The sequence below is a fragment of the Grammomys surdaster genome, unplaced genomic scaffold (genome assembly GCF_004785775.1).
Source record: "Grammomys surdaster isolate TR1022 unplaced genomic scaffold, NIH_TR_1.0 126298, whole genome shotgun sequence".
Classification (NCBI taxonomy): domain Eukaryota; kingdom Metazoa; phylum Chordata; class Mammalia; order Rodentia; family Muridae; genus Grammomys; species Grammomys surdaster.
The window spans coordinates 4,684,075-4,701,230 of record NW_021621098.1 but is presented as its reverse complement, the minus strand read 5'-3'; the positions used below and the strand labels follow the sequence as shown (position 1 = coordinate 4,701,230).

General features: G+C 42.7%; 1 protein-coding gene across 2 annotated transcripts in view; it reads right to left on the bottom strand.

Annotated features, from left to right (window-relative positions):
• Positions 1 to 7,499: 7,499 nt before the first annotated feature.
• The window catches only part of Znf521 (zinc finger protein 521), a 278,862-nt gene continuing 269,205 nt past the window's right edge, over positions 7,500 to 17,156 (bottom strand). For both annotated transcript variants that reach the window (XM_028759505.1, XM_028759504.1), the window contains one exon: positions 7,500 to 8,308. In XM_028759505.1, coding sequence (XP_028615338.1) covers positions 8,279 to 8,308 — 30 coding nt within the window. In that variant the 3' untranslated portion in view covers positions 7,500 to 8,278. The remainder of the gene's footprint in view (positions 8,309 to 17,156) is intronic.

Genomic DNA, 17,156 nt, shown 5'->3' with positions numbered 1-17,156 from the left:
ATCTCGTGTATCCTTTAAAGAAAAACAATCCAGATAGGAAGAAAAAAAATCTTGATTTCTAGTTTCCAAGGAAGCTTAGCAGGAGCTTTATGGAGAGAGAGAAAGTTAATCTGAGCCCAGAATTCAGGACAGAACTGAGGTGAGAGGTGAAGGAGGAGTGAGAGCACATAGGTGGGAATAGTGAAAAGAGGCGCTCACTCTGCAAAAACATGAAGAGGCTGGGTGAACTACCAGACGGAGAGAGTTGAGGAGGCCAAACATGACTGTTTGAGAGAGAAATGATAGTCCAGGCATCTGAATACTTGGTTCCCAGCTGGTGTTCCTGTTTGGGCAATTAAAGGGGTATGGACTTATTGGAGGAAGGATATCACTGAAGGGAGGACTTGGAGAGTTCATAGCCAAGCTTCACTTTCATTTACTCTGCCTGCTTTCTGTTGGTGGTTGGAGATGTGCTCCTGTTTCCTGTTCTGCCTGCCTTTGGCCATGCCTCCCTCACTAGCGTGGACTTTCCCTCTGGAACTGTAAGGAAGAACTAACTCTCCCTTTTGAAAGTCACCTTGGCCATGATGTTTTATCACAGTGATAGAGAAGTAACTAAACCAGCAGTTAAGCTATTCCTCCAGAAAGTCAAAGGAATATTCAACTTCTTGTGGTAGATAAAATTATTATTTAAGGTTCTCAAGGCAGGCAATTTGGTAAGGAGTGTGTATTTAGAAAAGATCAGAAATGAGAGAGATGGAGGAAATGGGAGGGGTCTGAAGTTCAATGTAGAAGGGGCAGCGATTCTAAGAACTGGCCCAAAGAGAGTCTGGAGTAATACATGTCTAGTACATTACATCTACTTACTATGTTTCAAGTATTTCTAGCACTTGATAAAATACTAGAAAAAAAAGCTACAGTATCTTGCAAATTTACCTATCTCTCAAACTAAAGATGGGAGAAGTCAGGTCGGAAAGAGAAGGAATTTTGTATACATGACTGGTAAGTAGCAGAGAAAGTGTTCAGTTTGATCTTTTTCTTTCATTTTATTACATTGGGAGCCTTAGGTATTTCCTGAATGAGAAAATGATGCAAGATATGTTTTATGCAGATTGACATGATGGCCTTATATAGGATGGAATAGAGCAGGGCTAGAAGCCAGGAGTTGAAGAGTTAATGTATGTGACTGACATGGAATAAGAATATTTTTAAGCAAGAATCTGGGAGCCAGGCAGGAGGATGAGGGTAGAAGAAGTATCAACTAATAAACAAAATGATCAAGAATGACTAGTTGCTCAGGCTACCACAGGTGACCTTGGAAAACACATTTTCAGTAAAAGGATATTGATGGACTGAAGGACTTCAGACTGCAGGAGAGGCAACAGCCAGGAAGGGGAGGATGTGGAAACAGACCACAAACTGATAAATTTGGAAGAAAATCAAGTGGAAAAAAGTCCTGGGAGGATATGGGGATGTGTGTGTGTGTGTGTGTGTGTGTGTGTGGTGTTGTTTAAATGTGCATATATTTAAATACATAATGAAAGCTGAAGATAAGAAAAAGATACTGAGACAGAGGAAGAGTAAACTAGACGAAGAGGCCTTTTATATACTGAAGGGACGAAGGTGGGAGGGGTAGATTGAAACTGTCCAACAGGGGTCTGTGTGGGCACATCAGTTATGAACGTCACATTGATAACTGAGCAGTTAAACTATTCCTCCAGTGAGAGAAAGAATTAAATTTTAGAATTCCATTTAAGCTAATTAAAGTATTTATCTTTCTCTAAAGTTTCTATTTGTGCATGTGTGCATATATGTGCATATGTGCATGTGTGCATGTATATACACACATATGTGCATGTATATGGGATCCCAGGGTCACTCTCAGGCTCCTCAGGTGCCATTCATCTTGCTTTTTTTTGGAAAAGAATCTCTCCCTGGCCTTGAACTCACTGATTAGGTGAGGTTAGCTGGCCAACGATCTGTAGGGATTTCTCGTTTCCACTTCTATAGCTTTAGGATTACAAGTATGTGCATGTACATGTGACATCTTTACTTTGGTTCTGGGGATCAAATTCTAGTCATGCATGTGCTTCACCAAATGAACTATCTCCTCATTGTTCCATGAAGCTTAAATAATCTGCAAGGTATCCTCTGACAGGATGTGACAGAATGTGACTCTCAGAAAATCAAAAGTTTGGCCTTCTTTGGGAGGGAACTCTATTTTTCTTCTGATTCAGGCAATGACATGAGAGAGTCAGTGGTGGCTCACTGACAGGGGCAGGATGGCGAGCTAGGGGCCCTGTTATGTGACCTTGACTTCCATTGGTTGCACCCTGTAGCCAGTCTCACTATTAGAACATTAGTTGTGGAGTGCTTACCTGAGTTACGATGCATCTGAACATTCGCATTCCCCAGTGTAGGTGGCGTGGTCTGGATTGCACTGTGTGCAGGTGCCAGACCAAGTGAAGAATTGGCAGCTTGGAGAGGCAATGTGTACACTCACCCTCAGCCTGCGATGGCTCCTGATTAAAATGCTCCTAGATCACCGTACACAGACACAGAGGTGTCTGTGGCGGATCCCTCAAGATGAAACTATTTTCCACAGATTTCTCTGGTTCCTTAGTGAGAAGATATTTTCTACTCATTTCTGAGCCCTACATTCTGCTTGGATCTGCAAATTTCAGAGCCAAGATAAGGCTTCTGAGAGATTTCACATAAACTTACTAGAAGTTTTCTTGATGTATTTCCCAGCCAGAAGAATGGGTATACGCACTGTTCTGTACAACACAGGTGAACAAAAGACAAGCGTCCCACATCAGCATTCATGGGTACCCAGAGGTAGCTTGCCCACTGTCCCCTCCTTTCACTGGTGTGGCTTTTCCCAGACGGTGGCATGTGTTGCTCGGGTTGTTTTGCATAGCTTCCACAGCTGGGAATTCAAGATGCTATACTTAGGCAGAAGTCCATGAAGGAATTAATTGATACGAGCCAGAAGTTGATTGCCATTTAAGTATTCAGCCTCCATCATTGCCAACTTTCTCTCTTTGGAGAAAGAACTGAGCTTGCCTGCAAAATGGCTCATTCAGGATGTGAACACAAGATGGAATGCAACCTTTAATATGCTGCAACACCTGCTTGGAAATAAAGGGGCTCTGTGCTTTTCCCCCTAAGGAGTTGACAGCTGACTTCATTACAGAGGAATCTGGAGCGGTAGTAGAGGCTACTCCTGCCTCTGAGGCTCTCACCCAGAAATGTGGTGCTTAGTGGAGCTGTGCTTTGGACACTGCCAGAGACTCCTGCTGGGTCCTTTTTATCTAGGCTCATCCCTCTTCCTTGAACTCTCTCTCTCTCTCTCTCTTTTTTTAAAGTGCCTTTAGTGGAAACTTCTGGAGAGGGAGGAGGTAAGAGGCTTTGGGCTGCGACGCTAAATGGAGGAGGGTTTGCAGGTGTTCTGTAATGGGATCTGGATGTCTAAGCTTCCTTTCTCAAGGGTTCTGCTATGCTGTGCCCAACAGGCATAAACAGACACAAAGTCAAGGCTGTCACACTCTGTGGAGCAGAAGTTGAGGGTCCCCTGGATTCCTTAGTCCAGTTCTGAAACAGAATTAGGACTGCTCTGAGAACCCAGGCTTAGAGATCATGCCAGTCCATCTGGGCTGAGACACCCACTATATTTATCATGAATCAGTAGAATTTTGACCCATTTGTGTGATTTCCAAAGATTCACAAATGGGCCTTCAATTTATTAGAAGACAGAAGATTTGACTTGCATCAGACAATCTTAATTTCTGTTATTATTGTTCAACATTTGAAGTCTCCCTGTCCAGGGATGGAAGCAGGCTAGACAGAACACACATTTAGTTAACTACTGCTCACACTCAGGTGTGATGAGGATGAAGGTCACATGGCAACTTCAAATTTGCATATAATAACTACAAAACAGCATCATATGAATGTTAACATGTACAACTCATATTACTCTCTAAAGAGAGGTGGAACGAGAATTACAAAAAAAGGTTAATATGAGAGGTCAAAGCTGGCAACCCGAGAAGCAGGCCTGGTCTATGGTGTATCTCAAATGGTCCACACAGTGGGATTACTATCGTTTGAGTTACAAGAAGCAGAACAGATTGCCAACATTTGTAAACTAGAACATAACACATAACCACCAGGGCTACTGGTGACTCCTGAGACATGAACAATCTGCCACCAGGAGTCACATCTCCCTGAGTTGGAAAGGACTCTGCCAGGCTGTCAGTGATCTCAGGGAACAAGATCTCACTAGACAAATGGAATCTCTGGACCAGTATAAGAATAGTGGACTCCTGGGTCCTTTCTTCCTTTTATACTTACTATGTTACCTGGTTGCTACATTACTTGAAGGTTAAAATCATTGTTAAGATGCTCAGCTGTAACAGGTGACACCGGGTGAAGAGCACTTATGCTCCATTCTGCACTTCTACTCCTAGTGTTCACTGCCAAAGTTCTAATCTTCAGCTCAACTCACTCTCCTGAGGTTGTACGCTTGAAAGTGGTTCTTACACTTGACTCCTGGAGTCACTGTGGATGCTTGAGTTTCAGGCCAAGGAAGTCAGTGGCTATGGGATGGGAGCTTTTTGACATGCCCCGTGTAGTTCCAAAGTTAAAGCAAGTAGAGACTATAGGGGTAGGGGGCAAAAATCACATGACTTCCATTAGAGCAGCTTCTTAACCTAGCAATGGCTGACATTCGGGCAGGTCACTCTTTGTTCTGTTGTACCTGTCTTGTGTACTGGAGGACAAGTAGGCACATCCTGGTTTTTCACACAGGCAGCAGCCTTCTTCCAGAGAAAACCCACTGATTTCTGTCACAGAATTATGGTCACAAACAGGGCCATTATATTGGCCCCTACACAGATATAAGGCCTTTGAGAAATCGCTTTTGCAATTAAGTACTAGGAAAGCAGTTTCTCTTGAGAAACTAATGCATTCCCTTCGTTCAGGTTATTTTCCCCCTTTACTGTCAGGAAGCTCCAAGTCAATGCTAACATGGCCTCAAAAGCAAAATCGAAGCATAAACCAGGCAGTGACTTCCACCATACTCTCCCCTCAGGTTTCCTATAATGCTAGCTGTTATGGCTGGAGTATGCAGTGTCACCCATTGACTCATGATCTGATTGGTCCCCAGCTGACGGTGCTACTTTGGGAAGTTCTGAAAACTTTAGAAGTGTGACTGAACTGAGGAAGTATACCATTGGAGGCAGGTTCTTGGAAGCATAGCATCCATGGCTACTTCTAGTCTCGTTCTGTTTCCTAGTCAGCCAGGAAGTATCCTCTGGTGCTCAACCCATCCACCACAATATTCTGTCTAAGCACATGAGACCAAATGGGCACAAAGCACAGTCTCTGAAACCATGAGTTCAAGTATGTCTTTCCTCGCTTAGGTCTTCATATCAGGTATTTGATCAAAGCTACATAGTAACGCACACACTGGTATTCTTATTAATCTTCATGTTGTGTTCCAGCCTTACAGAATGAGAAAGAATATAAACATAAAGAAGATAACTTATCAAAGCTGGCCGGAAGTGATTGTTTGAGCACTATTTAGCATTTATCATCCAAAGAAGACTGACTGGTTACAAGGGTCTACCAGATAGAAAGTGCGCATTAGTCTGTGGAGGATCAAGCAATGAGTGCGGCATGAATAGTGGTCAACACGTGTGGCTTCCCAGCTGTGTCTCAGGGGAGGCTGACCCATGTCTGTGATGAGGAAGCCAAACGACTAGCCATTTGTGCTACCGGAATGGACATCTCTGTCTCTCTTGCTTCCTGAGAATTCCAAGCCCTGGTGTTTTCCACAAACCTGGGAGGTCTCTAAAGGCAATGATATTAAGGGCAACTTAGGATCTAATCCAGGGATAATATATCACCTGCTTTCCATAAACCAACAGCTTCCTTTTATAAAAGTATAACCCTCTCGCTAATAACCAAAAATGTAAAGCTTTAAAAATCATTATTAAGTATGGCTATTTCATCTTAAGTGCAAAATCCTGAACAGGCTAGAGATCTTAATTTTTAAAAAATATAGCTGAGTATTTTAATCATGGATGCACTTGCATATTCTAAGCATACTTTATCATTTATTTAGCCAGTGAAAAAGCTTTTTAATTAAATAGCACACTGGCAATTCATTGTAAAATGTATAGGTGTAGGTTTTCCTTAAATAAAAAGCTAAACACACACTCACATGAAACATTATAGCAGATGTGCATACTTTAGTCACTACAAAATACTTGTTTGTGAATGATATAAAAATTTGACAAAAATTTTCTTTATTTTTTATTGGAAACACAACAAATAATATCACGTGCTTGGTTATTCACACTCCGTTCATCCCATGACTTGTAAATGAGGTAGGGCAGTGATTCTCAAAGTGTGGTCTTCAACCAGCATTACCCGGAAATCCTTAGGAAGCCCAAGCCTGAGCCTGATTGAACCATAGGCTCTAGAGGGTCATGTCCAGCATGCCAAGATGTAACAAGCAAGTCCTGAACAGGAATGTCACAAGGCTAAGTTTTAGAATCATGGAGCAGTGACCCTGCCTTGTGGTGCTGGAGATATGGCTTTCGCAGGCTGGTCCATTGGTGACAAGGGGTCACACATCCATCAGTCCGGTTGCACTTTTCTTACCTCAAAGTACTGTGGCGATTATTGCTATTTGCTTGAGATCTTAAGAGTTTAAAAGTCACGGACTCAGAGTGTGGTAACCATTTCAAGCACGGTGCCATGAATGTGCTCCATGAGTATACAGTTTGCACTTACACTATTCAGACTAATGATGTTCATCAAGGCCCAGGGCACACATTACTAGCCTTCTCTTCTTTAAAAAAAATTGCACAAAAAGCTCTGAAATCAGGGGCTTCTCTTTTTCAGCATTTTCTGGTAGGCTGTGGAGACAAGCATCTCATAGAGCCATCTCTTGCCTGTCGAAAGGCTGATGACCAAGTTCCATTACCTTCCCTGGCCGGGTGATACCAGGCCAGGAGATGAAGCCATTTGCAGAAGGCTCCACTGGGAGTCGGCAGCAGAAGCAGAACTAACAGCCCTCTCATTCGATGCTCTGTACTTTGTCTTTGGAACAATGCTGCTTCTTAAGTACACATAAGCCAAACAGCCGCTCAAATTGCAGCCATCCACCATGAGTTCAGATTTGCACAGCATGACGCGAATTGGGCTGCAAATTATGCAGAAAACAGCCATCACATCCATCTGTGATGTCAGAATCCTCAAGTACAATGTGACCTGGTAGATCTAAGACAGCTCAAGTAGACTGGGTTTGATTTCTTCCCGTGCAGCATGATGAATCTCCTCCCAACTGCATTTGGCCCCATGTACAAAGGTTAAATATGATTGAGGCTGTGCCTGGGATCGGCTCGCGAGCAGATTTCATAGCCGAGGGTGCAGGCAATTAGATTTCCTTTTCTTTACTTTTTTTTTAATGGTAAGACTAACTAGAAAAGGAAAACACACAAATACACTCATAGCTGATGGTAAACTGAATTTATTTCCTCTTGGAAAACAATTCCAGTAATCTCCAGGTTCAGACCGCAGAGTAAACATTGAGAACAGTAACATACAGGTTAGTTCAACCGATTCAAGAATTTGGCTGTGTGAAATCATTAAGGAAAACCTTGAACACTCGAAGCTTCAAATGTAGCCAGAAAAAAAAAAACTTTGACAGTCTACATAACAACTATTGCATATATGGTGAGGCTACCTGTCACACTGCAAGGCTTACAAATATATATATGGGCCATATCCAGATGTGGGGTTCTGTTCTGTGAGAATGTCTCTTCATAGTTCATGAGAATCTCCAGCAATACAAAATAGGCTTGGGTTTTAACCATTGATATACCAAAAGAGAAATTCTAGGCTTAAGTGTACATAAAAGGAAGTCCAACCATACTCACATGGTAACAGTTCATTTAAGTTCTGTCTTCCTTGAAAACATTTTCTCTTAAGCCATTTTGTTTACTTTGAAAAATCTTGCCTGAATAGGGCCCAAGTCCACTTGTCTTTATAAGACCATTTTAGCATCGACGACATAATACATGTGCAACACTTTATATACAAGGAGTCTATCTGGTGCTCAAAAGTTCCAACACATGAACATCCAACAGTTTTGATAATACAAGTTGTATGATACAATACAATGCTTCTGAAGAATATACATTAACAATGGGAGTTTCGTGCAAAGAGTAAAACATGTTCCCTTTTTGTGCCACAAAAGTCCTTCTCCTCAAGAGGCCATGTACGTGAACTAACTGCTGTGCTGAGTCATCGTATGATTCTGTGGAGAAAAAAGAGGGAGAAAGCTTCATTGACAGTTTTGCCATTGGAATGAGCATAGATAGATACGTGTTGGTAGTCCCTGGTGATGTGAACCATGCTGTTTCTGCACAGGGATGGATGATGCATTGGGAGGGTCAGATAAAGTGAATGGCCTGAGTAGAGTATGGTTACACTGAAATTGAACTCTTCTCCATGAAGGAGTTGGAAGAGGCAGGAACAAGAAGCTCTGTGAGGGGAGGGGTTGGTAGTACCATATCTTTTCTCTATCTGCCATGTCTTCTCCAAATACACTCCCAGTACTACCTCTTTAACACAACATGCTCCAATTACCAGGGTACCACTGTTAAAAGTTTCTTGACCTGTGCATCATTCCCATTTTTTAAAGACCATGATTTGCTCTAATCTCTAATAGATGATAAATGTTGATTGCCAGGGCAGGTCTCTACCCATCCTCAAATGTGGATATTGAAGAATAGAGCTATCTGTTTGATGATGGATAGGTGAGGAAGCACCTCCAGTACTTCTGTGAAAGTGGAGTGGGACTTGTGGCATGCTGTGACCCTGCAGGAGATCCCAGCAGCTTTAACTCCGCTGCTCTGGGCATTGGTGTTTCTCCCAAGACTACTGGGCAGCATCAGAAAGTTTGGTACTCCTCCACCTCAGTCATGCTAGCTTGTCCTTCCTTTGGTTAGATAACTTCTTTCCAAATTGTAAGGGGGCAGCTGGGACACCTATCCAACAGATAGGAGGGACCAAAGTGTGAAGGAATTCTCCAGCCCAGATGATCCTGTCTTCTACAGACGGTGGCCACAGGCCTCCAGGGTCTCGCTGGAGAATGAGACTTGGAGCTCTGAGCTTCCTTCCCCATGCAGTTCTGCCCCACAGCATTCACACTCCACTCATTCCTTCTGATGACAGCTCTGAAGCCTAGTGTGAAACACAACCTCTTCATGCTTACCCAACCTAAAAGACATCTCCTTTTCCTCTGACTTTCAAAAGCCTGGCCTCATGATGGTACTTTTGGTGTACTTTTATAAGAACTTGTGGAATGCTGTCATCAATACACAACAGGGCCCATGGCACTTAGTGCTCAGTAGAGAGGACCTGACCAACTGGATATGGGATATGGGAAGAGGCATAGTTTCTGCCTTGAGCTCACCAAAGCTCTCATGATCCAAGGAAGAAAGCCATGTAGACACATGACAAATCAGTGATATGACCAAAAATAAGAAGAAAGGGCTTTTTTCAGGCCTGCCTCATCACCAGGGAAGGCTTTGCAGGAACAAGTAGTAAGATAATGTTTTCATTGAGGCTGGAAACATGAGACCCCTGGAGGCCACTGGAGGCTGAGGGATAGGCCATGATGAAGACAACAAAGCAAGAGTGTGTGTGCTTGCACACGACCTGTGTATTTTCTGCACATGTGCCTGTTCTGACTGGCTAAAATCTTCTAGAGGGTTTAGAAGCATGTGTACTGAATGGAAACAAGAGATTTTAAAAACATCACTAAAAAGTTCAGAATTGGTTTTACAGGTCATACATACAGAAGAGCTAAATGAGTATTTGAAGCAGAACACTTTGAGATCTTTGCTGCCTTTAGCATCCCTGATGATGGATGGCTAGCCAGCCACTAGTTCAGAGGTACAGGCTGCATGACCAAAGACTGGGAGGCTGATAACTCCCTCCTGAGGCTGTCACACTAGCAAGGCGATGGAGAGGGATGGAAGGGCCTAGCTCTCTTCCCTGGTTCAGATTTAGCTTTTTGGTGAAGATGCACAGTGGGACTAGGTCCCTTCCCACCATGACAATTACTGTGACAGTCATGACTGGGAGACTCTGGCATTACCCTGGGCTGGAGCCCAAACTGCAAAAACTGAGACAAGGCAGTTTTGTTTTATTGTGAGCTTATGTAAAACATCCTTGTTCCATTCTCTTCAAAAGAATGGCTTTCTTTCTAGTAGGACTGGCCTCCAAGTGCATTTAAGAGTAAACTATTTTTATGCCAATTCTTTTGTGTGGATATTGATTTTAAATATGTCTGGGAGGTGTTTTTCTGAAAACATTAAAAATACTGGTGGGAACAAAAAGCTTTCCTATTTTCTTTAAGATCCACACGGCTAAGATTAGAGGTTTACAAGCATTAAAGAAAAGTCAAAACCCCAAATTGTACTGCTTCTTTTGTTATCTCAAAGTCAAAAGTGGTTTCATAGAAAGGTCTGAACTAAAAACAAAACAAGAAGAACCTACAAGAGAATTATGAAATGGAAGAAATAAAAGAAGCCAGGGCACTAGATAGTTAAGTGCTGGGCTGCTGTTAGGTGACCTTTAGTGTTTGGTTTTTTTCTCCAATTAATGTTTAAAAAAAGAAATAACTCAATAGTCTTGTCTTCATCATGTTATTCCTAAGTTTCCTAATGTGGCTCAAACTCACCCCGCACCCCCAGACAGAGGCACAGATCCAGTTTCTAACAATCACACTAAATATTCACACTTCTGAAAATATATATGTAGATATATTTTAATCACATTATTGCAGTATACTTAAGTCATTGATACAAAGGACATAAGCTCTGAAGGTTAAGAGAAGCAGATAAAAACCATTACCCAAAGCGGGGCAAAAGCAGGCTGGGGAAATAGACGCTGGGGAAAATACCAGATAAAGATCCATATGTGTCATCAACAGAAGAGATGACGAAACATCAAGGTCCTGTCACGTGGAGATGCCTGAACACATGGAGAGCTGTAGTGGGAGGTATTAGAAACGACACTTCCGGCTAGCTCCCGGCTTAGCCACCATCCAAGTTCCTGCTCAACATCTACCAGAGCTCCTGAGCTCCAGAATCTTACCACCCACCTCTCTTAAGTTCTTACTGGTGGATAACTACCTCGCCATTACCGTGCTTCAAACGCCCAAGGCATCTGAGGGCACATCACACAAACACAGGCTTTGCCTTTCTCTCTTGAACTCCGTCAAGAAGAAAAACACCACACAGAGTTTAGGAATGATGGCAACTCAATCTCTGGGTGCAACAACTAAAACCTAATCTTGTAAGTCTTATTAAATCTAATCCTCCAGTGGTGGATCCTTGAGGAACCACTATGATACCGGGAAACTCTACCACTACATGCTGTCTATGCGCTCACCCCCATGCAAATGGACCCTCTCCCTCTCCTCCTCCTCTCTTCCCCTTTCCAGCCCGGAAGTCTCTCCTACTTGCCCAGTGATTGGCTTCTTTATTCATAGGGGATTGGCTCACAAGAAGTCACCTGAGTATGTGACTCACTCCTTGTCTGCAGCCCCTCCCAGGAGAGCAGAAATTAACATCAAAATGTAGGCAGCACAGATCCATCCACAACAGAGAGCCTTCACCCTCACCATATTAAAACTGTCATGCTGCTGAGGTAAAGGGTCTGACAAAAGGGATTTAAGGAAGGGAGGTTTACTTTGGCTCACACATAATCTGTGGATACAGTCCATTGCTGCTAGGAAGTCCCTGCAGCCAGAGTTTGAGGTGGCTGCTTGGTGGCATCCAGAGTTAGGAGTCAGTAAGCAATGAATACTCCTGATGCTCTGCTTGCTTTCCCCTTTCTATCGCAGCTAGGATCCCAGCCCTCAGAATGCTGCTGCCAGTCATTACTGTGGGTCTTCTCACCTTAATTTACCTCTCTAGATAATGTCTCATAAACATGCACAGAGGCTAAGCTAATCTAGATGACCCCCCACCCCGTGTGCCTAGGCATTTGTCTCCTAGGTGATTCTAGAACCTGTCAACTTGACATCAGTATCAACCATCACAGCCAGTTTCCTTTTTTTGGCTCCAGCCCAATAAGGGTCTCCTCCAGTCCTGGCTGCCCACCACTGACAGCAATTCTCATGGAGGGGAGGAGGCATATCCCTAGAGGTCCATGGGAAATGGGGATATTTCTGTTGGGGTAGGAGAGAGAGATTCCAGATGTTTCTGATACACTCAAGGGACTGCCTTTGAGGATCCCTGGGACGTTTCCACTTCCTGCATTCGTACCCTGTCCCAAGTCCACTGATAGTACACTCGCTGTGAAGTGGAAGGATGGTGGTGTGTCTGAGCCACACGGTCACTCGATTGTCTTCTAAGTGTGGGTGAGAACAGACACAAAGTCAGCCTCCAGATGTGGCCTCAGATGTCTCTTTGGACAGGAAACACGTCTTCCCATGCAAGTGCTCAGTGATTTTTGTATTTTTAAGAAATTCTAGACATCATGTGCTGGGAAAGGCCGCCAAGAAGCAAGTGGAAAGATGGGAGCAGAGGGGAAGCCTGGCAGTGTGGTGCATTGTTGCCTTGGCAGCAGGGCCACAAGGCAGTGTCAGTCCTGAGGTACAACGGATGGGGACCAGAGAGGAGAAAGCACCCCGACAGCCTTCTCAAACAGCCCCTCTCTGGTGCAGAGTTTGGAGCTCTTTAGGTCTGAAGGAAACCACTTCACTAGAACAAAGCAGTGGGTAATCTCACCAATTTTACACAGCAATTCACAGTCCCCAAAGCACTTTAATGCAATGACAGGTTATGAGAAAAAATATCTGTTCCAATGAAGGCAAAGTGTTTTACATAATCGAGAGGAACATCAGAGCAACATTGGTGGAGGTGGGGGGCGTTGACAGAAAAGGAAGTGGAAGAGAAGAAAACTTGTGCAATCCCACAGAGAGCCATATTCTACTCTGCAAAAAGCCATCTCCTGGAGACCCCATGTCTAAGTAACTGAAAATTGAAAACCATTAATCCCAGTTATGAGCAGTTGTTTTACACGAGGGGGGTTTGTGTTAAAAAAAAATCAAACTCACGACATACCTTAAAGCCTAAAAGAAGATCTATCTAGGTCTGATACTTTAACAGAAAGGATTCTAGAACACTCTCCTCATTGTAAAGGACCTGTTTGGAAGGAGTACGTGAGTTCTTTTTTTTTCCCCCTGTAAATGTGAAATTAAACTAAGAAGCTAAAAAACAGATGAGGGCCTTAAGCATTTCCCCCACCCCCCCCCCCAGCACTATGTATGTCTTTTAAATGTGAGACATTTTAAATGTGAGCCTTCCATTTTACAAGACTGGAATTCTCATTTTAGGCTTGGCACTCCAAGAAATGATTAACTCGGAAAACTGACCACATTTGCTGGTCAACCGGTTTAATCCTATTTTAAATGTATGCCAAGGAAAACAATTTTTTAAAATAAAAATAAAAAGCCATGATCCTCTGAAACTGTTCACCTTGCAGCTTTGAGATGATCCAGCATGCCTACAACCATGGTAAAAGTCAAGCTTTGAAGGAAAAATCTAAAAATTTTCATTTCCACCCCCAAAAAAGTGATGCCCACAGATTATCTGGACTTTGCTGATTCTCTGGCAAACACCAGATATCTGGTCTCAGTGGTGTCAACACCACTGAAATGTTAAGTGGCAACAGTAATCGAAGAACATCTGAACCGGGTTGTGTGAAAAAAAAATCTGTTGATTCAAAGATGTAAATCTTTTTTCTTTAAAGTATGACTTATCTATTTATGGCTCCTTTCTGCCAAAACAAATATAGGCAAGCTCCAAGAACCAGGAGAGAGAGCCAGCATGTGATTTTTTAAAAAGGACTGAAGAGGAGGAAAGAAGAAAGACAAGGAGGAGCTCTCCACTGAGTCCCTGTGCAGTCAGTTTACACCATGGTTGGAATACATTTAAATGAGATGCTTTCAGACTGGTACAATCAGAGCTCAGAGACAAAGCAAGGCAGGAAAAAAACCACAGGAACATAAAGATCGAGTGTGGCTGTGTCCTCAACAGATGGTGACAAGACTGTGGTAATGTGTTGTTTTTTTCCCTTTAGTTGAAGAACACAAACATCGCAATCAATCTTCGCTGATTAACTAATTATATTACTCTTCTCTTTATCACTTGGGCTGGCTGTTTATCTGTAAACACAGAGGCTAATCAGTATGCTCCCATTTTTCTTAGAAGCACATTCTGGTTCACACCAGAATGAGGGGAGCTTTCTTTTCAGGTGGTAAGCTGAATTCTATATCACTGTCCACCTTTAAGCACCTCTGCTTTTTCATTATTTATTTATTTATTTTTAAACAAAAGCAATTGGTTTCCAACAGGCTGGATAATAAGTCTTTTTGACCCGCCTTCTTCTTTGACCCAGAAGGTCATCCCTGTGCTCTGGCACAGAGCTGGCTTAAGAAATACCTCCAAGTCGTACATTTCATCTCCTGCCCACTCAAAATAGAGCTTCCTTTAAATGTGTCTGTACAGGGTCCCTGAAGGCCAAAGAGGCTTCCCTGTAGTGGGCAATGGAGGGACAGAATCCTCTGCCTTTATTAATGAATGCAGGCCTTTATGAGTCTGGCTGGCTCCTTCCCTGTTCCCAGAAGCATATACTGTACGTGACTTAAAATGCTAGAATATTGACACAAAGCGAGCTGGGCACCTCTAAGGAAAATTACTCCTTGGATATAATGTAGGCTCGTAACAGCTATTAGAGTACAAAATAAAAGCCCGTGGGATCAGGCTGACATATACCGCATTCTACCTAGTCCTCAAACATTAGAAGAATTTCTTTCTGAAGGCATTCCAAGGACAGCATTAAACTGACTTCTGTAGCAATCCGCAACAGCTTTTTGGCTTAGAGCTTTTAGTACTAAATCTCTGGTTCCAATCAATATAAGTACTATATCTTCTACATTAATCAATACATTTGGTTCAATACATGTTCTATTAAATTATACTTTCTAATCAAGAGTTTTACATTTCTACCATCTCTCTTTCTCAGTCCTAACTTCTTTTCTGCTAGTAAAATAGTTTTGAAAGTGTATACAGGGAGTGATGACAGGGTGTGGAGCTATTGACCCTGGATGATGGAGGGAAGAAACAGTCCCAGAGGCCAAGGGTGGCCCTCAAGCATGTTAATGAGGTTAACAGACTGACTGTTAATAAGGAAATGGCTTCAGAGCCCACACAAAGACATTCTCATACATTTAAATCTGAATGAACCAAATTTCCCTAGCCCTGGGACTAGCAACAGAACGTTCTAAGAATTGCATCAAAGACCTGAACCATCCAACACTGCATTCAAAACCATTTGCCTACTCAGAGTGGTCACTGTACGATTCCTATATGGAGAAACCTTGCACCAGAGTGTTTTGATAGACTCTACCTGAGAAACATCAGGAACATGTTTGTGAGCTTGTAGTTTTCATGAATTATGTCAGTGGGTGTTCTTTTACATGTGTCATTTTTCCCTCAGCAATTTGATGACAAAAAAAGAAAGAAAAAAAAAAAAGAAAGTAAAAAAGACAACAAATCTACACACATAGTAGATTTTTCTTGTACCAAGGGAAGTGGACTTCTAAATTCATTTGAAGAATTTATTAGATAAGGAGGCACTATTTTTCTATTGTCACATGGAGGTCGCATTTCTGAACCCACCTATCCCTATCTGCGCCTGCCCCCCTTTAATGCAAGATTCTGCGGTTCGGATCATGTTTGCAGTGACAGAACTCTATTTTTTCATGTTGTACTGCCATCACCATGAATGTACAGAGATGCTGGGGCCTTTTCTTTTGACATTTAGCAGTTCACATGGACCTGGGCTGAAATCTCAGAACACTTCTGGGCAACATTAAGTTATATTAAAATATTAAAACAAAGATGAAATGGAATCACCAGAAATGATCAGAAAAATGCTATAACAGACAAAAAAAGGACCATCACACGAGAGTTTGCAGCCTGGTAAGCAGTTCTATCAACCTTAGGCTTCAGGCCTGTTTCTCAAACAATTCTGGTGTTAAAGTTTCTATCATATTTTTCATAGAGAAAGAGTTAGTTTTCTGGTGAAATGGACTGATGGACATATTTGTTTTGTTCTTTGTATGTTAGCATTAATGAACCTAGGAAAGCTGAGTTGTGCTGATCCTACAGTAAGGGCGAAAGGACAAGGTCATGAGTCGATGCTCAGAAGTGTGAGCAGGAAGTTGGAGATGATGCAGAGAAGTCTTTCCTGTTAGGTGGACAGATACCATTCCTGTGCAGATCCCAACAGGCGAACATGGCTGCCTTACTACAAAGTTTCTAACTTCAGGTTTGCTGACATTAAGATGTGGTCATGGTGTTACTGGGCACTCTAGAAAGTGTACTAGTTTATACTGTAATGTATGTCCCCAGACATTACTACATCTCTCCCAGAGGGAAAAATCCTCCTTTGTAGGGGATCACTGCCTTATGCTACTTGGAAAACATTTGTGCATGAATAAATGAAGAGTTGGAGAAAAGGAAGACCTAGTATTCAATTGATGTTAAATTTCAGGAAGAAAGAATTGGTTCACCGGCAAAGGAGACATATAGAAATGTTGGTCTAAGGTGTGTCACACCAGATAGTGAGGGGGATGCTGGAATCTCGAAAGCTCATGCTTGAGATAAACACAATCAAGTCACAAAACCAAAGTCACCACAAGGAAGCTCCAGGATGGTTTACGATTATGATTTTCTATTGGTCTACCTTCACAGCTAACCTTTTGTGGGGTGGTCCATAGGCACAGGCAGGATATAGCCTGCTGCAATGTGGAGCAGTGCCACTAGGAGCCCTTGCTGTTGGCCTGTCTTTGCACAGACAAGCTTACTGAGATAGGATCAAATTGGAGGATTTCATTTTTGTCTCTGTACTGGAAACACACGAGTCTGCCATGCTATACATTGTCAGGTGTGCTACTTGCTCTCAGTCTGTGGGACACACACACACACACACACACACACACACACACACACACACACACAGAGAGCGAGAGCAAGAGAGAGAGAGAGAGAGAGAGAGAGAGAGAGAGAGAGAGAGAGAGA